At 39.6% G+C, this 23200-nt stretch overlaps 1 protein-coding gene and 1 long non-coding RNA gene across 5 annotated transcripts in view; one reads left to right on the top strand and one right to left on the bottom strand.

Moving 5' to 3' along the window:
• LOC131382859 (uncharacterized) overlaps window positions 1-23200 on the bottom strand; it is a 51732-nt gene that overhangs the window by 8756 nt on the left and 19776 nt on the right. Inside the window, exon 4 of one of the 3 annotated variants that reach the window (XR_009212447.1) lies at window positions 20569-20590. The exons of the other annotated variants lie outside the window; for them this stretch is intronic. This is a non-coding gene — a long non-coding RNA (uncharacterized LOC131382859). Of the gene's footprint in view, window positions 1-20568; window positions 20591-23200 lie in introns of those variants that run through there. 3 annotated transcript variants of the gene reach the window in all.
• Window positions 44-21785, top strand: POPDC3 (popeye domain containing 3). Of its 2 annotated transcripts, none has more exons than XM_032155903.2 (4): window positions 44-164; window positions 17917-18652; window positions 20277-20385; window positions 21320-21785. In XM_032155903.2, exons 2-4 carry the CDS (start codon window positions 18168-18170, stop codon window positions 21599-21601), a joined length of 876 nt encoding a protein of 291 aa, XP_032011794.1. In that variant the 5' UTR covers window positions 44-164; window positions 17917-18167; the 3' UTR covers window positions 21602-21785. The 2 variants fall into 2 exon arrangements, with proteins under 2 accessions (XP_032011794.1, XP_058291429.1); XM_058435446.1 differs by lacking the exon at window positions 44-164 and adding an exon at window positions 3751-3842.

The raw sequence follows: 23200 nt of genomic DNA, 5'->3' as shown, positions 1-23200 counted from the left end.
CCTCGTGCCCCCCCGCCCGGCCCCTGGCTCCCAGCCCTGGCCAGTGGCCGGCCGGGGTGGGGGACGCTGAGGGCTTCCGCGCGGGCCACCCGGGTCCAGCGCGCTCCGCCGGGAAACTTCTGCGGGCGCCGGGCTGGAGCTCCGGGCAGGGCCAGGAAGGAAAGGTAAGGTGGTGAGCCCGAGGGCGCTGCGTCCGCCGCCTTCCGCAGGTGTCCGCACCCTCGCACCTCGCGGCCGCTTCGGGCAACTTAGCGGGCGCGGCTTCTGCTGGGCCGCCGACCCCTGCGAGCGCTTGCGTCTCGCTGCCCTGCGTTCCCGCGCTGCCCGCGCCGCTCCCTTCCCGGCTCCCGTCAACTCGGCGCCCTGGGGTCCGGGGTCTGGGGTCCCGGCTGTGTCTCCGCTCACAGTTCGGAGGTCTAGGGGATCCTCTGCTGCGGTTCCTATCCGCGCCGACCCCTGAAGAACGCGAGTCGTCTGCCCTAGAGGCTTCTGGGCGAATATTCCTCCCCGATCTTCTCCCGCAGGTCCTACTCTGGCCCCAGGCACCCTGGATCCCAAATAAACAGGCCAGTTTTGCAAGGGAGAAAAGCCGTTCCTAGGGGCCCTTGTCAGTCCTGGGGAAGTCATGCCACCGCCGGGAGTTTCCTTCCCCCCACCCCCGCCCCCGGTCTGTAAGCAAAGGGCCTGACTGGTGTCAGTGCTCTCACACTGTTCTCACAGAGTTGGGGGTACGAAAAAGCTGCCTCATCAAAGGTCGCGCTGACCTGTTTTCTCTATTTGGGGATCCCCTTGCCAAAAAAGAAATTTGCCAACCACTAAATTGTCTTATCACCGTGTCGGTTACAGTGGTATAGTTTTGAGGGTCTATATTTTAGGCAAAGATGAAAGACACAATCAAAATACAGTAAGAGGGGCAGTGCCAAAAATTTAGCCAGAAGACATTTGCAGAAAGTGAAAAATTCTGTTTGTAAATAATAAATGGAAAAGTAGAATTAGAAGCCCACTTCTGAACGCAATTTGATTTACTAAACTTCGTTGCTTCCTGACTTTTCACTCTAATTCCGGTAGTTAGATATTTTGAATTTGGAAGCCTACAAACTGCAATTGAGTTTTATAGCAGCCTTAAAAAATTATTGTTGCCTGTTCATACTAAGTTTAGTGGCTATTTTTTTCTTCTTGTTTTTAATTCTACGGACTGTTGCATGAAAATATCCTCGTGAGTACAATAACTTGGCATTGTTCTTTGTGACAATAGGAAACCAAACAAGAACTACATGAGACAGAAAATATGAACAAAAAATTGGATCTCGGTTTCCATATTTGCAAAATGAAGAGCTCTGGCTTATCCCAGATTCCAGATATCTCTGAGGTTCTTTTCTGTCCTGAAAAATCTGTGTGTGTGTGTGTGTGTGTGTTTGTCTTTAGGAGTTTGGGATACAAATACTAATTGAAATCTAAGATATTCTCTGTCCTCAAAATTTTATACATTTAAATGGGAAATATTTGATAGTTGAGTTTCTTTAATCATATCAGTCCCTCAGAATAGCTGAATCATGGTGCATCTTCTGCCTCTAAATGGTTACATTCTATGCTATTAAATAACAATGTGTCATGGGAAACAAAAATCCCATACTTTTCACCACAAGACTGACTAACACGGTTGACACTAGAGCACTGATGCCTACTTATTTTGAAACAGTCTCCAGGAAGAATTAAGAATGTTATGAAGCATTTGCTACAGTATGTGAGCATAACACATAAGCAACATGGCAGGCAAGAAATTTCAAAACTGCTTTGGAAATATCCATGATAGATCTGAAAGTCTGTAAACTGCCGTTGAGATCACATTTTGTAATTATGGTCATTGGTCAGCTGGGATTATGAGCTCTCTCGAGAGAATGAATTTCTCTCCAATTAATAGAAGAGTATATTGAATCACCGATACGATTGTTTTAAAGGAAGAGAGAAAATGTTTCTCCCTCTTATCTAAGTAGTTATAAGAAAAAGTCTTACAAGGAAAATTACATTAGGTGTTTTCTAAATTAAATAAATAACCGAAAGTTCCTGACTGAAATTACCTATAAAAATGCAGGGTCCTCCTCCAACCCAGAGAATCCAGGGATTAATTCACACAGACTTATAGCGAGACTTTCTTATTTTGTGTTCTTCAACAGAATAATAACCTCCAGTGACTCTGGCACACTGAAATTGGCCAGGATGGGATCATGAAGGAAGGTTTTGTGGGGTAGTATTGGAAGGACAAGCAACTGGCTAAGCTTATAGAAGAATCTCCATCCCTCTGAGCTTCATCCTCCACTCTGAACAATGCTGACAATAATATGTAGGTTTCAGAGTTGCTGTGACTCCTAAATGGATGTGTGTTTGTAGGAATTAGTGCCTGCACAGAGAAAGAGCACAGCTGATCTTGGTTCTTCCTGTCTTCTTTGCAAGGTGTTTGTTTCCTAGCTGAACAAATTGCAGCTGAATTGTAGATAACAGCTTTTGCTTTTAATTTCAAAAATTCTATGTGGCAAAATCTTGATAATTGTTGAATCTGGGTAACAGGTATATGGAATTTGTTGTATACTATTTTCTCTATTTTTGTATGTGTTCAAAATTATCAGAAAAAAATTTAAGTGTGAATCTGAAAAAAAAAACCCCACTTTGAGTTATTTCTAGTCCAGGATTTCATTTTACATTGTGTGTTTCATTTTACATTGTATTTTTTAATTAGTGAATATTTAAATATAGAGAAATATAAATTATGTACTATATAGGGAGTGGATGGGCAACGACTGGTCCTGGAGAACAATCCATGGCAGTCTTCAATTTTTTGTGTGGAATTTTTTTTATTATGAAACAATCTAAAGAAAATATGACAGTGTTGATGGTTGTTAATTCTGGTTGTTGGGTTCGTGGATTTTTTTTTAATGTTTATATTTAAAATTTTTTTACATTGGTATAAAATCACCATATTGTTTCCCAAAATCATTATAAGAATACAAATAATGCAGCTATTTTTAAAAAGGTAAAAATAGTTTCTATTCCACTATCAAGACATATTCATCTTTAACATGAAGTGAAAATCATTGCGTATGTCTTTCTATTTTTACACAAATAGGATATGTCGGTTGGGCTTGGTGGCTCACGCCTGTAATCCCAGCACTTTGGGAGGCTGAGGCGGGCGGATCACCTGAGGTCAGGAGTTTGAGACCAGCCTGGCCAACGTGGTGAAACCCTGTGTCTCTACTAAAAATACAAAAATTAGCCAGGCGTGGTTGCATGCGCCTGTAGTCCCAGATACTTGGGAGGCTGAGGCAAGAGAACTGTTTGAACCTGGGAGGTGGAGGTTGCAGTGAGCCAAGATCGCGCCACTGCACTCCAGCCTGGGTGACAGAGCAAGACTCTTTCAAAAAAAAAAATAAAATAAAAAAATAAAAAATAAAAATAAATAAATAAAAAATAAGGATATGTCAAAAGATTAAAAAGAAATGCTTTTATAAATAATAGAATTGTTAAATAAGCAGGAGGCCATTAGCCTGAGGCTTTCTCCCTACTTTGAGTCCCTATGTGAAAAACTGACTAACTTTGTACATAAACAAACAGAAAACTAACTCAACAGTGTATTTTTTGTAATAGCCAGGTTTCAGCCAATCACAGGCAGCCAGCTCATCACACTATGCCCAAATAAAGCAGATACAGAGCTGTAGCCAGTCGAGTGATTTTGGTTTTTTACTTCTGTGATCAGTGTATAAAAACTGCAGCTCATGCTGCTGGATAGAGCTCTGTGAACCTCTTCTGGTTGTGAGTGCTGCCTGATTCGTGAGTTGTTTGTTGCTCAGGTAAACTGTTTAAATTTAATTTATCTAAAGTTTTTCTTTTAACAGGATGATACTGTATATGCTTTTTAAAATAAAAAAATTATATTTTAACAGAAGAAACTGTAGTGAAAGTGAAGGAATTGCTGAACTTGACATCAGTATTTCTTCATTCTTAGAGACAACAGGTTCTAAACAAGTCTTCCAAACTAAGAGAAAAGATTCTGAATACATCTTGAGATCAAGACTTTTTAAACATACATTAATTTAGACAGTCAGAGGCTCCCTGTTATAGGATGGAGCACTGGGCAGTTTTACATTACCTAAAGTTTCACTTCTACTCATATCCCAATTTTTATTATTTATTTATTTATTTATTTATTTTTTGAGAGAGAGTCTCACTCTGTCACCCCAGGCTGGAGTGCAGTGGCGCGATCTCAGCTCACTGCAACCTCTGCCTCCCGGATTCAAGCAGTACCCCTGCCTCAGCCTCCCGAGTAGCTGGGATTACAGGCATGCACCACCATGCCTGGCTAATTTTTGTATTTTCAGTAGAGATGGGCTTTTACCATGTTGCCCAAGCTAGTCTCAAACTCCTGACCTCAGGTGATCCTCCCACCTGTCCTCCTAAAGTGCTGGGATTACAGGCATGAGCCACTGCACTCGGCCTATATTTTATTTTTTTAATTTTGGAGACAGGGTCGCACTGTGTCACCCAGGCTGGACTGTAGTGGCATGATCACAGCTCACTGCAACCTCAACCTCCCAGGCTCAAGCAGTCCTCCCACCTCAGCCTCCCATGTAGCTGGGACTACAGGCACGCACCATGGCACCCAGCTTTTTTTTTTTTTTTTTTTTTTTTTTTGTAGAGTTAGGGTCTCACTATGTTACCAGGCTGATCTCAAACTACTAGGCTCAAGGCATCCTCCCACCTCAGCCTCTCAAAGTGCTGGGATTACAGGCATGAGTCACTATACCCAGCCCCAATTTTAAAAATATGTTTATATTGTGAGGATCTATAACATTTGCTTTGTGTTTTTAAACTTCATTTCAGATACAATTTTTTTTTTTTTTTTGAGATGGAGTCTTGCTCTGTTGCCCATGCTAGAGTGCAGTGGCGCAATGTTGGCTTACTGCAACCTCAGCCTCCCGGGTTCAAGCGATTCTCCTGCCTCAGCCTCCTGAGTAGCTGGGATTGCAGGTGTGCGCCACCACGCCCGGCTCATTTTTGTATTTTTAGTAGAGATGGGGTTTCACCATGTTGCTCAGGCTGGTCTCGAATTCCTGACCTTGTGATCCACCCACCTCGGCCTCCCAAAGTGCTGGGATTACAGGTGTGAGACACCACACCTGGCCATTTCAGATATAATTTAGTCTTAGTTTTATAACTAAATGAAATCACTATGAATCACTGGTTCTTTTACCATGGCATCTCAAGTATCAACTTTTGATTCATCCTTTGATTGGCTAGATTTTGTCGGTGTGTCTGTTTGTTTCCAAGAAGGGCTCGTTTCCTGTGTCTTTTTATGTTTGAAATGCCCATGTTTCTTTCCAGATAGTCCCTGGCTCACGATGGTTTGACTTAACCATTTTTCAACTTTATAATGGTGCAGAGACAATACACAGTCAGTATGCTCAACTTTCGGTGTGGTTACACCCAAGTAAACACATCATCATTATAAATTGAGAATACTGTAAGTCAAACGTGTGTTTTTCAACTTACGATATTTTCAACTTACCGTGAGTTCATTGTACATTGGGGAGCGTCTGTACTTGAATGACCATTTGGCTGGCTGTACCATTTTTGAGCCAGTTTCCTTACCTGCGGATTATATAGCCTTTGCTCCATTCACTGCTAGCATCTAATGTGGCTGTAGAGAAGTCTGAGTTTGGTTTCAAAATTTCTGACTGGGCGCAGTGGCTCACGCCTGTAATTCTAGCACTTTGGAAGGCTAAGGCGGGTGGCTCACTTGAAGTCAAGAGTTCAAGACCAGCCTGGCCAACATTGTAAAACCCCATCTCTACTAAAAATACAAAAAATTAGCCGGGTGTGGTAGCGCCTTTAATCCCAGTTACTTGTGAGGGTGAGGCAGGAGAATCACTTGAACCCGGGATGCGGAGGTTGCAGTGAGCTGAGATTGTGCCATTGCACTCCAGCCTGGGCAACAAGAGCGAAACTCCGTCTAAAAAAAAATTTCTTCCTTGCAATTGATTTGCTTTTTCTGCCTGGAGTCCTAAAGTATCCTTTATATTCCTGAAGTGTAGTAATTCATGCTATGTCATTGTTAAGTTCTGTATCAATTTTTCATGGAACCTGGCGCATTCCTTCTATTTCTATTCTTTCTATTGGAATAGTCTGTTGTTCTTAATTTCAGGTTTTTTTTTTTCCCATTATGAATGCTTTTTCTTTCCAATTTTGTAATTCTCTACTTCAAAGACACCAATTATTCTTACACTGTCTCATCTTTGTTCTCCATGATTATGTTATCTTGTTTTAATTTCTCCTCTGTTTTCTTCATTCACTGTACTTGTCAAAATGATTAAAATGTAACTGATTTATAAATGAAAGTGTAGCATGGTATAAACAGAAGCAGGTTAGATATGAGGATATTTGGATTCTAACTTGGCCAAGTCTTTCTTAAAGAGGTTTTCTTGCTTGAAAAATAGGAAAATAACTACCCCTTCCTCCTGCCCCCAGTATTTTTGGAGCTATGAAATAATATACATGTAGTAGTTCACACAGGTTCTGACACAGGGTTGCTACTCAACAGATGCTGGTTATTATTACTTATTCCTCCATTCAAGATGCAGGAGGGGTGGTGTTAGAATTCAAGTTCCAAACACATGTTACATTATAATTGTTCTGGAAGTCACAATGCATGAAGGATAGATAGTACCTTTTCCCCTATGTTATAAAGAAAATTTAACCTCCATGAGAAAAAGATAAACAGAAGCACTTTAACACATTCTGTTTGGAATTTATTTTGTGGAATCTCAGCTTATTTTCCGTTGTTTGAGTTCATTTTCAAGTTTATATTAAATCTTGATAATGCATGGAAACCCACCAACTAGTGGAGCATCCTTGATCAATACTTGGTCAGATATGAAAGGAAATTTAAGATAATGATTCTAGTCTCATTAAGACTTTAGACTGTTTTAAAATGTAGCATTTCTTTAAAATTTAGTATGCAACAACTGACTTTATTTTTTATTATACTTTAAGTTTTAGGGTACATGTGCACAATGTGCAGGTTTGTTACATATGTATACATGTGCCATGTTGGTGTGCCACACCCATTAACTCATCATTTAGCATTAGGTATATCTCCTAATGCTATCCCTCCCTGCTCCCCCAACCCCACAACAGCCCAGTGTGTGATGTTCCCCTTCCTGTGTCCATGAGTTCTCATTGTTCAATTCCTACCTATGAGTGAGAACATGTGGTGTTTGGTTTTTTGTCCTTGCGATAGTTTGCTGAGAATGATGGTTTCCAGCTTCATCCATGTCCCTACAAAGGACATGAACTCATCCTTTTTTATGGCTGCATAGTATTCCATGGTGTATATGTGCCACATTTTCTTAATCCAGTCTATCATTGTTGGACATTTGGGTTGGTTCCAAGTCTTTGCTATTGTGAATAGTGCTGCAATAAACATACATGTGCATGTGTCTTTATAGCAGCATGATTTATAATCCTTTGGGTATATACCCAGTAATGGGATGGCTGAGTCAAATGGTATTTCTAGTTCGAGATCCCTGAGGAATCGCCACACTGACTTCCACAATGGTTGAACTAGTTTACAGTCCCACCAACAGTGTAAAAATGTTCGTATTTCTCCACATCCTCTCCAGCACCCATTGTTTCCTGACTTTTTAATGATGGCCATTCTAACTGGTGTGAGATGGTATCTCATGTGGTTTTGATTTGCATTTCTCTGATGGCCAGTGATGAGGAGCATTTTTTCATGTGTTTTTTGGCTGCATAAATGTCTTCTTTTGAGAAGTGTCTGTTCATGGCCTTCGCCCACTTGTTGATGGGGTTGTTTGTTTTTTTCTTGTAAATTTGTTTGAGTTGATTGTAGATTCTGGATATTAGCCCTTTGTCAGATGAGTAGATTGCAAAAATTTTCTCCCATTCTGTAGGTTGGCTGTTCACTGTGATGGTAGTTTCTTTTGCTGTGCAGAAGCTCTTTAGTTTAATTAGATCCCATTTGTCAATTTTGGCTTTAAATGAGTTTTAATGGCTGGGCACAGTGGCTCACACCTGTAATCCCAGCACTTTGGGAGGCCAAGATGGGAGGATTATTTGAGTCCAGGGGTTTCAGACCAGGCTGGGAAACACAAGGAGACTCCATCTCTAATATAATAAAATAAATGAAATAAATGTTAGTTAGTTTATTTGTAGATAAGGTGTATTTTTAGTTAGTAATATTTAAAATAGATCGCAGTTTTGAAAACTGGACTTAAATAGTGTTAACATTTGAATTTCACTAAAATGCAGGCTCCATGAGGACAGGTTTTTAATGAATAATAATAATAAGTATTATTATTATTTGAGACAGAGTCTTTCTCTGTCGCTCAGGCTGGAGTGCAGTGGTGTGATCACAGCTCTCTGCACCCTTGACATCCTGGGCTCAAGTGGTTCTCCTGCCTCAGCCTCCTGGGTAGCTGAGAATACAGGTGCATGCCACCATGTCCACCAAATATGTTTTATTTTTTGTAGAGCTGGGGTCTCACTTTGTTGCTCAGACTGGTCTTAAACTCCTGTGATCAAGCAATCCTCCTACCTCGGCCTCCCAAAGTGCTGGGATTATAGGCACGAGCCACTGTACCTGGCCCTGAATTATTGCATATATTAATTCACAATATTTTTAAGGCCATTTGAGAGCTAATGATACAGTTAATTATGTTATAATGCATGTTTTGAAAGTAAGCATTCTTCCAAAAAATTGACATATTAGGGAACGATTTGGGCATAATACAACTTTCGTGTTTGCTTATGCATGTTTTACCCAGAAAAAACACTGGATGAATGCATTAAATTGCAACTAGCTGACCTAAGCCATGTAGGGATACACAAAATGCAAAATGCAAACACATACCTCTCAAACATCTACCAGCTATCTTGGTTTGCTATGTATTATTCTGAAAATTTACACTTTGCTATCCTTTCACACTTGTGAACTTTCCTATATAAAAACATGCTCATTCTAGGATTTAAGAGCTGAGAAAGAGCACAGTTTTTATTCCTTCTTCCACCGCTTCACCATAACTCACAAATTGCAGCCATTCCTATACCACTTCCCTAGCAAGTTTTTGGCCTTTTTTTTTTAAGATCAAGTGCCATATTTGTGTATTTTTAACCATTTAAGATAGATAGATAGGTATAACTGTGCTATTGTTTTTATTAAATTCCTATCTTTTAAAGAATGTGCCACTGATGAAGATTTTAAGTGTTATATTCCTAACCCCGTTTTCTTGTGAGCCCTGTGGTTGTTATTGCACAGTTTAGTATAGTGCAGTGACTGTTTAGGATCACATATGTTGTTGTGTTACAGTGGAATTGACTCTAGTTGATGAAAGTGGTGTAGAAGTGCTATTAAGTGTCGTGTTGTTGAGACAATAAGGGTGATATCTACATCTGGCATTCTCTCTACTAAAAGAGTCCTAATGTGACTCCCCTGACCCAGATGTGTGGTCCACCTGGTTATTTAGCCAGAAAAAAAGAAAAGGCAGAGATTATGGCCAATTAGCTATCATACATGATCTTGTTAGGGCTGTTTGCCAGGAAGTAACTTGAAAACTTGATCTAAACATGGGAAAAGTGAGTTCATTTTCTGCATATAAGTCACTTAGAGTAAAGGAAAGCAAAGGTTATCTACCATTGATTCATATAAAGAAACGACTGTTTAATGTATCTAGTTTCTCTTGCATCTTTCATCAGGAATCTCTCTTCAGTAAACTTACTGCATGATGTCATAGCAGCTCATCAAAAGGGAATGGCTTCCTGCTTATGCCTTTAACCATTTCCAGGATATGGAGAAGTCAGAAGAACTTGATCAGAGTCTGTCAGTTATTTAAAACAGTCTAATGGCAAGCTTGAGAAGTAGAGACTTTACTGCTGCTTCTTCAAATTAAGGATTTTCGCAACTATAGGGCTGAGTGACTCAACTGGTAGGACCTACCCTCCTATCCCTCTGTGCCTCAAAAAACTGTAGCTTCTCAAGAAGACATTTAAATTATTTAATCTAAACTGAAGAAAGAAAATAAGAATGTCGTTGATTTGTTTTGTTCCAGTAAGTCCAGATATTTATTGAAATTGTACATGTAGCAGGATATTTTGGTGGTAAAGAGAGCAGACATGGCATCTGCCTGCCTAAGAGTGAATCTGGGCTCTATCATTCATGTTTCCTTAGGTAACCAACTTAACTTTCCTAATACCTCAATGTTCTCATCTTTAAAAACTGGACAATAAAACTATCTTCTCAGTAAATGCTAGATGCTAGTAGTAGCAAATGAGGATCAAGAAGATGACAGCTGGATATTGCCTTCCCAATGCTGAAGTCATCTGGCCTTGGTGGCGTCACACAATTTGAAGAAATACAGAGTTAATTCTTTTGAGTTTCTCTGTGCTGTATTTTGAGTGTCAATCTCTGAGTATATGTAAAACATTAAGTATTTGCCCTATCTTTATGGCTCAATGTTACAAAGAACTGACTGATCTGAAAGTCAACCATGAAAACATGGTATTCCAGGAATTTTGGAGATTTGTATATGAATGTCATAACTATTCTGGAAGTTGCCCATGTGTTCAAATGCTTAACAGTATGGTGACTGCCTGACTATATGAAAGGAAAACCTCTTCAGTGACACTGGGAACCACAGTGAATTTAATGTAATTCCCAGGGTCTCTCATAGGGTCTTGTTTTCCAGGTTCTATCAAGGAACGATTCTCAGCTGATTTTCCTGATTTAAATCTAGCAAGGATTGAGTGTCTTCAGCTTCACAGATCTATATTCTAATTCCATTATAAAATATAGATTATTAGATTAATGAAAAGCCTCATATACAGTGAGTACTTATAACTGTTTATGTGTGTGTTTAGTTTTTTGTTGCTGTATAAAAAATGACTACAAACTTAGCATCTTAAAACAATAAATATTTGTTATCAGTTTTTGTGGGTCAGGAGTCCAGGCACTGTTGAACTGGATCTTCTGCTCAGGACCTCCTAAGCCTGCAGTCAAGGTGTCAGACACACTGAGCTTTTTATTTGGAGTTTGGGCTCCTCTTCCAAGCTTCTCAGATGGTTCACAGAATACTGTTCTTGTGGTTATAGGACTAAAGTCCCAGTTATCTTGCTAACTGTTGGCTGGGACTTCAAGCTCATAGAGGCCACCTGCCATTCCTTTCCTTGGAAACCCCACAGGCAGTTCACTTATGGATGTTTGCCTTTTTCCAGTAGGAGCACATCAATCACTCTGACATCCAATCTCTCTCCAGTCCTATGATGGAGTCCTATATAACTTAACATAATCATGAGAGTGACTATTCCACCACCATTTGCCATATAATGTTACCTAATCAAGGGAGCATCTATTCCATTCCATTCACAGGTCCTGCCCACACTCAAGGAGAGGGAATGATACAGGGCATGTATACCAGGAGGTCAGGAAGGTTGAGAGCATCTTAGAATTCTGCCTACGACTGTATGTGATAAAATGAGAGATCAATCATGGATAGAGATAAATGTGATGTTAGCTGAGACATGAGAACAGAAAAAAGTCCAGCGTAGCCTGTCGGCATGTTCTCTGATTTCCTCAAGTCTCCAGGAGACTCCAAGATCTCATTGATAAGGAGGATCAAAAGCATGCTTCAGCCTGAGAGACTGGTGGTACATGAAGAGTCTCCAAGTATTGTGTGAAAGCAAAGGCTGGTGTAGATACTCTGGAATCCACATCAGAAGATGAAATGAGAAAATTAAACCATGTAATATAATTGCCTGGGAAAGGGGAACTGTCCTCAGGCAAAAGGAAAAAAGTGATACTTCCCTTGGTAGGATAAAGGAGCAAAGTGCTGTAGTGGGGTTGGCCACCCCTGTAGGCAGAAACCAGATGGTGACATCTATGCTTTGGGTAACATCTGACTGATGGCAGCATATGAATGTTGTAACCAATATCATTTACATTTCCATCAACACTCTGTTCTGAATCTTGGATAATTCTTCCACATTTATACACTTATGCATTATACATATGCAGTGTTTGCACAGCATCATGCCAAGTCTTTTCATTTCTTCTCTCTGTTACTTGAGAGACTCTAGATCAGCACTGTCCAATAGAAATATAATGCAAGCCACATAAGCAACATGTTTTTAAAGTAAGAACAAGTGAAGACAGCTTTAATAATAGGTTTTACTTAACCCACTATTTCTAAAACACTATCATTTCAATATGTAATCGATATAAACATTAATGACATATTCTTTACTTTTTTTTTGAGGCTGAGTCTCGCTCTGTTGCCCAGGCTGGAGTACAGGGGCATGATCTCAGCTTATTACAACCTCTGCCTCCCAGGTTCAAGCAATTCTCCTGCCTCAGCCTCCCGAGTAGCTGGGATTATAGGCACCCACCATCACGTCTGGCTAATTTTTGTATTTTTAGTAGAGACGGGATCTCACCATGTTGGCCAGGCTGGTCTTGAACTCCTGGCCTCAAGTGATCTATCCTCCTCAGCCTCCCAAAGTGCTGGGATTACAGGCGTGAGCCACCACGCCCAGCCTATTCTTTACTTTTGTACAGTCTTCACAATCTATTGTGAACACTTTCATTTCTCCCTATGCTGTTTTTCAATAATTTTAACAACCCTAGTTTTTATTTAGCATTGACCTGTGTGATAGTAACTGCTAAATCTCTCCCCCTTTATCCTACCCCTTATCCTCTGCTGTAAATTCTACTAGACTCAGAGCATCAGATTAAACATGGCTAAAACTGAGTTCCTTTTTCCTCTGACTTTTTCCCTAACTTCAAGATCTTGTATAACCCCAAAATGTCTTCAACCCTTCTTTGTTCCTCTGTCTCAATAGATCCTTTCACTTCTTCCTCATAGTCTAATACATGCTGCCCTTTTTTTTTTTTAAATTCAACACCTAAACTGTTGATTCAGGAGCTTTCTGACTTATTAACCCTTATCCCAAGCTTATTTCACACACTGTTTTTCTACCTGTGCACTCTTGTCTTTATTAGTGAATGTTTACTAAAGACCACTTTGTGCTAGACAGAGGAAAATTTCAAATACACACACACACACACACACACACACACACACACACACAAAAAATGATCTATCAATAAAGCTGTTATTCTACACACACACACACACAAAACCATCTATGTTCATTTTTTAAAATGCTTGAATATGTAACCCAACTGAAAAAATTAAAAAATTGTGATGCTTTAAAAAGGAAAAATATACATAATGGTCAATATGACACAATCTATGATGGAGGCTACATAGACAGATAATAAAGGCCATAAAAACTCAGCTTACAAGGTGCACTTCAGGCCACCATGGTCAGGAAAGACTGCTGCAAAATGTCCACAAGCCTTCATCCCTTTTGGACTGATGAGTGTACGGAAGGAAAACGTCTTTTCACAAAGGATGGAAGTGAGAACACATGAAGAGGAAACGTACCTTTCCAGCTCCTTAAAAACAAGGATTAAAATCCAGATCCTTTATTCTGTGGAATGTTCTGGTGTCTCTTTTCCCTCCCCCACCCCCACCTGTCACCTCCTTCCTATCTCTTGGATTTGTTCACAATTCTTAACCCTGGTTGAACATCAAAATCCCTGGGAAGTTTGTGAAAAAAAATTCAGTGCCCCGGCGACAAAACAGGCCAGTTAAGTAACAGTCTCTGGAGTTGGGCCCCAATCAAACACCTGGTGTTAAGACCTGCAGTCTTAATTCAGTTCTGCCACTCAGCTCTATATTTTGACCCATGTTTGGAATCATCTTCTACTCCACATCATATGGAGTCGTGTCATTTTAGAGCTCTTATGATGTTGTCCAATTCTTTCATTTTACCAATGAGGAAGCTGGTCTAAGGAGATGAAAATCACATAGCTATCTAGGGATACAGCTAAGACTAGAACCCTTCTCTTGGATGGAATCTTAGTTCCATTATAAGCAATGTGACATTGAACAACTTACTTTTTCGCTGAATTTAAATTTTCTTATCTGTAAAATGGAGATAATAGTACTTTCCTCCTGGGGTTGTTAAATGAGATAATTTTAAAAATATGCCTGGCACATAGTTGCTGGGTAAATGCACCACCTCAAGGACAAGTCGAAAAAACTAAGAAAATGAGAATTTAGCTTAGGGAACACATGCCAAAGTTGAGAGCTGATCCCAATTAATAAGTAGAATATTGATGGAATTTTGAGTTTGTGGGTTGCTTAGCAACCAAAACTCACTCAATACCACTGACTACCCAAGTCGTCGTTTTTAATCAAAGCAGTAAACTGTTCTTAAGGAGTTCAAGGTTGTGAACAGACAAAAGGATTCCCTTATGCATTTGGGGTTGTGCCAGGCATTTTGAAAAAGTGATGCCCCAGCTCCTCTGTGTTTTTGCACTTAAACATCTTGGACATTTGGATCCCCCCAGTTCTGTGCCCATAGATGACAGAAGATGTTACAATATCTGTTACATCGGATAGAGAGTGAGAAGGGAGAAGGCAGAGTGCTTGCACTTCTGTACCAATGTATTAAGCCAAACTTATGAAGTGCTAGGGCTGAGAAATACAAAAGCATTTGTCTTTGCCCCTGCTGCCCTTTAGAATTTCAGTCTAGGAGAGGAAACCAGTCAATATTGAATAATACAGCAAATTATTCATGAGCGGCTCTCTGTGTCCCTAGCAGTATTCTAAGAGTTACAGACTGAACAGTACAAGAACATATAGGGTAAGTCTGAAATATCCATGGTTAGGATTTTTATTTTCTTGGCAAAGCAGCCCTGGAAGAATATCCCATTTGGGTTCCCCAAAACATTAATATTTGATTCACAGTCTTGAGAGCTGGCACTGAATGTTGGAGAGGGTCTAAAGAGGGGTGGAGGGGAATTGGAGCTCCATGCCACCACCTGTTTTACCTGAAGCCAGAGACTCAACCAATCTGTGCCCTTCTTTTCTCATTTGTAAGTTGAGCATGATGATTTAGATTCTGCCTCCCTCGTGGCAATGAGATAATAAATGCAGAAGTTCTGTTGCAATAAATGCAGTTTCTGGCTAATTTGCCAGCAGGTTTACTTTGCATTTCATTGAGCATCCTCATATCTTCATTTACATTTCCTATTCCTTTATAACTCGTAATCTTAACAATTTAAAGAGAAAACCCAGATGAGCTTGGAGCAACTGTGTTTATTTGCACTTAAGTTTGTCTTCATCATTTGTAGCTCAGTGTGCTAACTTGTTTTGCAGTGAAGATCAACTCTAGTGCTTAGGAAAGAAATCCATTGTGCCACTTTGGCATGTCAGCATTTATTTACGCAAAACATGACCTCAGGCTTACAGGCCTTTAAGGCAGACAGCTGGTTGATGAATCATGTTGGACATTCATATAGTGCTGCTGGCACATGTCAGAAGGACACTCCTGCTCATCACCTGCCCCTGTCAGTTCTTCCACTTCTAATAAAGCATATCTGTTTTGGTGACCAAATAAAAACACAACAAGTGAAGAAGGGCTGGGTGTGGAGTAATTTAATCAGGGCAAGTCAGCACGCTGCATTGAGCAGTACAGTATCAAGGATAAAAAGATGGGTTGGTAACAGCTGAATGAAACGAAGCAGATTAGAAAAGGCGGAAGCACAGTTCCCCTTATAATCATAATGGGTCATGACCCTAGAATGCAGGAGCCCCAATATATCCTACAAATCAAGATTTTTAAGGAGACAGGATTCCCAGAAGTTCCCTTCTGAATTGCCACGAACGTTTTACATGGCCTTTCTCTATTAGCATCATTTTAACATTTCGCTGAGGATTATAAATTTTTAAGGAAGTTCAAACCAAAGTTCAGAGCTCCACTAGCAAATCTTTTTAATACTGGCTTTCGTGGGTGTGTTTGGTATCCTGAAGAATTGATTGATTTAAAATACTCTAGTTTTGAAACAGCAGGGAGACTGACATTTCCAGCCTGGTATTTTGCAGTTCTCACTACTCATTGTATTTTAAAAATAATTTTTCTTTGTTGTAATATCCAGTAGAATAGAATTTTGTGCTTTGTTTAAAAGACGAGAAATTGAACATGTTCAGGATGCTGGCCTGTCTTGAATTTCATCACCATCATCTCATAGATTGATTGGTGGGGAGAATAATTAGGGATATGCAGGATGTTTGAAATGTATTTGAAAACAAGCAAAAACAACAATATGACTATAAGTTGTTAAGTCTTTTTTTTCTTTTTTTTTAAATGATTCACCTGGCAGTGTTCTTAAAGTCATTACTTACTGAGAAAAGAATCACTATCCAAGATGAAAAATCAGGAACTTCAACAACAGCTCCTTTATTTCCATTTCTACTTCTGTTGGTGATTACACTGTTCCATTTTTTACTCCAGCTAAGTCATTTTCACCTCTGTGTATTTTTTCTCCTATGGGGCAAGATCTGTGATATCTGATAGTTTATTAACAGGTGTGCTGGAAATAATCTATTTCAAAAATAAAACTAAATATAGCACACCAGTTCAAGGCTTTTGAATGTTACCATTGTTTTAAAAAATCAATGTCATCAATGCTTTACATTGAAATCATTTATTGTTAGGAAACCGGGTGGCAAATGATACATATATCCTGTAGCTCTGTCATCATGGCTAATGCTCTCCTGACTCAGATTACATATTAGCATTTCCACCATATGGTTGAAAGGGTAGAGAATGTATGTGCAGAGGAACAGAGTTGGTAATATTTTTGACCATCTGGTAAATAAATACGTAAGTAACAGGAATATTAATATTTATTTAGTCATATGATGCAACCTTTAACCTGAAATAACCACTAATACAACAAAGTAGTACTACATTTATGTTTCTCAAATAATTTCAATCTAATTTATTAAACATTTTCATAGTCAATTAATGCTCTTAGAATGTGACTTCTGTTTCTTATGTTTATTGATATAGTAGGGTTCCTTATCATGCCAAATTTCAAAATCTTTCATGAGAGGCCACATGATTGGACCCAGCACATGGGCATGAGTGCCAAAGTTCTGCTCTGCCAGTGACCACTGTGTGGCCTTGGATAAATTACCTGACCTCTCTAAGCCTCAAATTAATGTGTAAAGAGTGAATAACCTATTATCAGACAGTATCCCTCAAAGGGTGGGCCATGGAGGACCATGGATTAACACATCAGAATCACATGGGGAGCTTAAAATACAAACATCTGGGCCCCACCCGCAACGATTCTGATTCATGTATCTGGAAGCAGTCCATGAATCTGCAAATATATATATATATATATACACATATACATACATACAGAGTCTTACTCTTTCGCCTAGGCTGAAGTGCAGTGGTACGATCTCGGCTCACTGAAGCCTCTGTCTCCCAAATTAAAGCGATTCTTGTGCCTCAGCATCCTGAGTAGCTGGGATCCCAGGTGCGCGCCACCATGAATGTTCATGGGTCATTTTTGTATTTTTAGTAGAGACAGGGTTTTGCCATGTTGGCCAGGCTGGTCTCGAACTTCTGGCCTCAAGTGATCCACCCGTCTCAGCCTCCCAAAGGGCTGGGATTCCAGGCACATGCCACCTCGCCCAGCCCGCATTTTTAGTCACTGTCCCGAGTGATTCTGGGGTACACTGAATCACTCCCATAGAGACAAGATTAATATAGAGCACTTAGCTACCTTGAAAAATATGTAGCTAATTTTAATAAATATACTTTTTATACCATAGAAATTTAACACCCATCAGCATTTGTGCTTAAAATACTCTAACTTCATAGAAAATAGGAGGTCAGCTTGCTAAGTAATGCTGCTGATCATTAAATATACCTCACAATTCTCCTTTTTGTTTAATTAGATCCTTTATCTTTTTTCCTCTTGCATAGGAAATGCCAAAATATTTGCAGACTGGATCCAAATCAGGAGCCCAGATGAACTTAAAGAAGCGAGCATGGGATTCTTAGTTTTACAAGATCCGTACACACGAAGCCTTTAATCAGCATCAACTCCAGTGTCTTTTTTCTCTGGTTTTGTGAAGACTGTGAAAAACTCTCATGATGGAAAACCAAAGGACTTAGTTACCTGTTTCAGTGTCATCTAAAGTCAACTGAAAAGTGAAGCAGGCAGTAATACAGCCATGGAAAGAAATTCAAGTTTATGGAAGAACCTAATAGATGAACACCCAATCTGCACAACCTGGAAGCATGAGGCCGAAGGAGCCATTTATCATCTTGCCAGTATTTTATTTGTAGTAGGTTTCATGGGTGGCAGTGGATTCTTCGGGCTCCTTTACGTCTTCAGTTTGCTGGGGTTGGGTTTTCTCTGTTCTGCTGTCTGGGCTTGGGTAGATGTCTGTGCGGCCGACATATTTTCCTGGAATTTTGTACTGTTTGTCATCTGCTTCATGCAATTTGTTCATATTGCATATCAAGTTCGCAGCATAACCTTTGCCCGAGAATTCCAAGTGTTGTACAGCTCCCTTTTCCAGCCCCTGGGGATCTCTTTGCCTGTCTTCAGAACGATTGCTTTGAGCTCTGAAGTGGTTACTTTGGAAAAGGAACACTGTTATGCCATGCAGGGGAAAACTTCCATTGATAAACTCTCCTTGCTTGTTTCAGGAAGGTTTGTACCTTTGGTGCTTGCATGTCATTCCTCAAGTATTAGTTGTTTGTGTTTCTTTCCACTATATTTTTCCATCTCAGTATCGCATAGTCCTGGCTGGCATTGAGCACCCTGAGGCTTGAGGAAGTCTTTGATACTTGAGTCACAGACATAGCCATTTAGAGTATATGGCATTATTTTCTTGAAGCAGAAAATAATCAAGAGCCTTAATATTTCATCTTAGAAATCAAATTACGTGAATCTTAAAATTAAAGTATGAATTTGTTTATGTGATATATTTGCTTCCTAGATAATTACTGAAAGTCAAGAAGAGGATGATGTCAGCTTGAATTAATAGAATACTTATATGGGCGTGCAAAGTATTTTAAAGACTCTTTGATAGGGCTTTCTTTTAAGTAACAGAGAACATTTAAATTTTATTATTATCTTTTTTTCTTCAGTAAATTCTAGCAATTGCCCATGAGAAGCAGGCTGGGGAGACACTTCAGGAACATATATAGAAATCTAAACTTTGAAAACAGGCCAGGTGCGGTGGCTCACACCTGTAATCCCAGCACTTTTGGAGGCCGAGGCAGGATAATCACCTGAGGTCAGCAGTTCAAGACCAGCCTGGCCAACACTGTGAAACTCCCATCTCTACTGAAAAAATACAGAAACAAAACTATCCAGGCATGGTGGCACGTGCCTGTCGTCCCAGCTACTCGGGAGGCTGAGGCAGGAGTTGCTTGAGCGTGGGAGGCGCAGGTTGCAGTGAGCTGAGATCATGCCACTACACTCCAGCCTAAGGAACAGAACGAGACTCTGTCTCAAAAATAAAATAAAATAAACTTTGAAAACAAAGTTTGGGAGAGGAAACAATAATGGGATTACTCATGGTTTTCAAAAAGTTAAAAATTTGGCTTACAGGCCAGGCGTGGTGGCTCACGCCTGTAATCCCAGCACTTTGGGAGGCCGAGGGTAGTAGATCACTTGAGGTCAGGAGTTCGAGACCAGCCTGGCCAACATGGTGAAACCCTGTCTCTACTAAAAATACAAAAAACTTAGCTGGACATTGTGGTGCAGGCTTGTAACCCCAGCTACTCGGGAGGCTGAGGCACAAGAATCGTTTGAACCTGGGAGGAGGAGGTTGCAGGGAGCCGAGATCGTGCCACTGCACTCTACACTGGGCAACAGAGTGAGACTGCATCTCAAAAAATAAATAAATAAATAAATAAATAAATAAAAAATAAAAATTTGGTTTACAGAGGTATTTGCAGAACTCCTCTATGTTCTCAAATGTTTCCCTACTTAATTTAAAATCTGACAGAGTCCATTAAAATGTTTTATTGAAGTATAATATGCACACATAAATGGACATATATCATAAATGTACAACTTGATGAATTTTTTGATGAATTTCACTCAATATTCTAGAATCCTGACTATGTAAGGAACATGATAACATGAATCTTACAGGATATTATGTCACTTATTATAATGTATAAATTTAATATTTTGCCTTTCAAAATCATAAAGGGCAAGAGTCATCAGGGATCTGAAATACACTTCCTCTATCCCCCACCCCTCCCCAATTATGTGCTCTCTTTCTCCTTCCCTTATAAATGTTGTTCTTGTGTTATGATAGGATCAGAGTGACAGTTGATGGCGAATTTCTGCATTATATTTTCCCCCTTCAGTTCCTGGATTCTCCTGAGTGGGATTCACTGAGACCCACAGAGGAAGGCATTTTTCAGGTAAGGGATACCAGAACACACAGCACTCCCTCTTTCAAACAGATGTTTGTTTAAAAATAAGTAAACAAATAAACAGAACAGTGGGTAAGACAAGAATATTTTAAGACTTTGGAATGTACTTTGCAGCATACATGACTTTCCCAATTCTGCTGGACTCCTGATGATTAATGCCACTTTATAGGTCCAGTGATGAGAAGAACAGCTGCTACATATGACAGGAAGGAGGCTGTGATCAATACTTTAAGCTTTACTTTGCATAACTGCATATTTAGGAATTAAAATACAATTGAGATTTGACTAAACACTGCTAATGCGACGTCCAGAAAACATCAATCAAGAACAAAAAATTGCACTTATTAAAAAATAAATGATTTTTAAAATTTAAAATGCCAGTGGATTTCAGTTGTTTTCCAGCAACAGAATGCTAAACTTACTGTCATTACTCTGCTGCCATGTCTGGCAGTTTTGAAAGATAATCATTTCAGCAGGTTTCATTTATTTTGTTACACAGTTTTCTAATAAATATATGCGTGTATGCAACAAACTCAAATCTGTATGCAAATTAGGTATATAAATTCTGTTTTCTACTGCAGAAACTGCATTAAGGTTAAATGTCCACAGTCTTCAGAATTGACTTGGAAATATTTCTGTAACATCAACCAACTTTTTTTTCCCTTCAATAAAAGAAATGTAGATACTGGAACTTAGAAAAACAGATTGAAGATGGCTAGAACATTGTGATTATTCATATTATAAATTACGTATGTAGTAACAAATTTTGTAGTTTCTATTTTTGCAGTATATTGTAGGTCAGTGGGCTTTTTCAACCTAAAAAAGGCAGCAGGTGAAATTAATTTAACATTTAGGGTAGAAAAAATGTGGGAGAAGTTTTCTTGCTTCCACATCTGTTTATGTGTGATCTTGTGTTTTTTAGGTAACCCTCACTGCAGAAACTGATTGTCGATATGTGTCTTGGAGGAGAAAGAAATTGTATCTGCTCTTTGCTCAGCATCGTTATATCTCCCGCCTGTTTTCAGTGCTAATTGGCAGTGACATTGCAGATAAACTCTATGCCTTGAATGACAGGGTATATATAGGAAAAAGATATCACTATGATATTCGGCTACCCAACTTCTATCAAATGTCAAGTCCAGAAATACGCAGATCACCCCTGACACAACATTTTCGGAATTCCAGACGATACTGTGATAAATGATATCAAAGTCTGAAATTTATAAATATAAAAAAAGACTCTCTCTTCATCATTCCCCAAATGAAATAGCAAAATACAAAAAAAGAGCTCCCTAATGTTTTTATAAATCAAATTTAGAAGCGAGATGCCATTGCCAACTGTTTTATTCCTTTCAACAACTGCATTGTGAATAAACTTTACAAATTTTTCTTGTATTTCTCATAATTATAATTGGGGAGGGGGTGGATAACTATGGGCAATTTGCCCTTTTCTGCATCAAAACTGGGAGAATGAAATTCCACATTCTCAACTCTTTTCTCACATATACTCAAATGCATTGTCTTGCCCTATAGACTCAGGAGTTGCTTCTCAAGAAACAGCCAGCAAGTATTCTCAGCCTGAGGGTGGGTTGCTACTGTCCACATAGGCATTTCCGGAATTCACTTTTTTGCTACGACCTCCAGTGAAAGCAATTATTTATTTTAAATGTGCAGTTACTTGATATGACTAAAAAGTAGAATAAATGCGAGAGATAATAATATGTGAATCTTGAAGCCTATTTTATTGCTGCAAATGAAATAACATTTAAAAAGAAGCATTTCCTGGAAAACAAAGCTGCCTGATGATTACTAAGTCCAAAGAGTACTCCTGAACCAATAGTAAAAATGTTGCACGGTGTTTCAGTTTCACGTGTTCAGCAGAAAGAGCTTTCAGTGGTGTTGAATGGGCAGCGAGGGTTCACAGGGAATGCTCAGCCCACCACACAAACACAAGGGTCTGCCTCACAGCAAGTGCTTCAGCTTTGTGAAGAACTTAAGAAAGAACCCTAGTTGGAGATCTGATCCCTTCCTTTGGAAAACTGGTTTTCTGAAGATCACATGCAGACTATGTTCTTTGATACAGAGATACATTATCAAATATTTAACAAGTGTGTACTGAGCACCTTCTATGGCTCCAGGTGCTGACATGGGCATGGGGATACATCAGGTAACAGATGGAGATCCCACCCCTCATAAAGCTTACATTCTGGGGATGCGGGAGACATAATAAAGTAAATCAGTAAATATTTAGAAGGTGATAGTACCAAGGGGAGTGATAAATTAGAGAAGGTGGATAAGAAAGGGCATTGCAATTTTAATAGGGTGGTCAAGGAAAGCCTCCACAAAAAGGAATGTTTGAATGAAGACTTGAAAGAGGCAATGGAAGAATCCATGCAGATATCTGGGGGAAGAGCAATTTGGGCAAAGGGGACAGCAACTGAGCAGGCCCTTAGGCATGAGCATGACTGGCCTGTTCCAGGAGCAGCTGGAAGGCTAGCGTGGCTGGCACAGAATGAACAGAAAGTAACTGTGGGCAGACTGGGTAAGGCCTAAATAAGTCATGGTAAGGACTTTGATTTTTTCTAAGAGTGACCAGAAGCCACTGTAGGGTCTGAAGTAGAAGAGTGATATGATCTGCCCCATGGTTTAATAGGATAACTCTGGCTAGCCTGCTGAGAATAGACTAGGGGGAGGAGAGAAAAGAGTGGACTTGGAAAGTAAAATGAGGATTAAGAGTGAGATGCCTGCTAGACACTGAAGTAGAGTAGATAGCTGGAGATAGGAGCCTGGAGTTCCAAAGAAA

This window comes from Hylobates moloch, unplaced genomic scaffold, assembly GCF_009828535.3.
Source record: "Hylobates moloch isolate HMO894 unplaced genomic scaffold, HMol_V3 SCAFFOLD_2, whole genome shotgun sequence".
NCBI classification, from domain to species: domain Eukaryota; kingdom Metazoa; phylum Chordata; class Mammalia; order Primates; family Hylobatidae; genus Hylobates; species Hylobates moloch.
The sequence above is the reverse complement of the archived record's forward strand: the minus strand, read 5'-3'. Positions and strand labels throughout refer to the sequence as shown.

What these genes read in the sequence shown, in the direction of transcription:
- POPDC3 (XM_032155903.2), top strand. Translation starts at nt 18,168, where the DNA reads ATGGAAAGAAATTCAAGTTTATGGAAGAACCTAATAGATGAACACCCA. An exon ending in TCCTTGCTTGTTTCAGGAAG is followed by an intron (nt 18,653 to 20,276) that starts GTTTGTACCTTT and finishes GTGTTATGATAG; the next exon opens with GATCAGAGTGACAGTTGATG. An exon ending in CAGAGGAAGGCATTTTTCAG is followed by an intron (nt 20,386 to 21,319) that starts GTAAGGGATACC and finishes TGTGTTTTTTAG; the next exon opens with GTAACCCTCACTGCAGAAAC.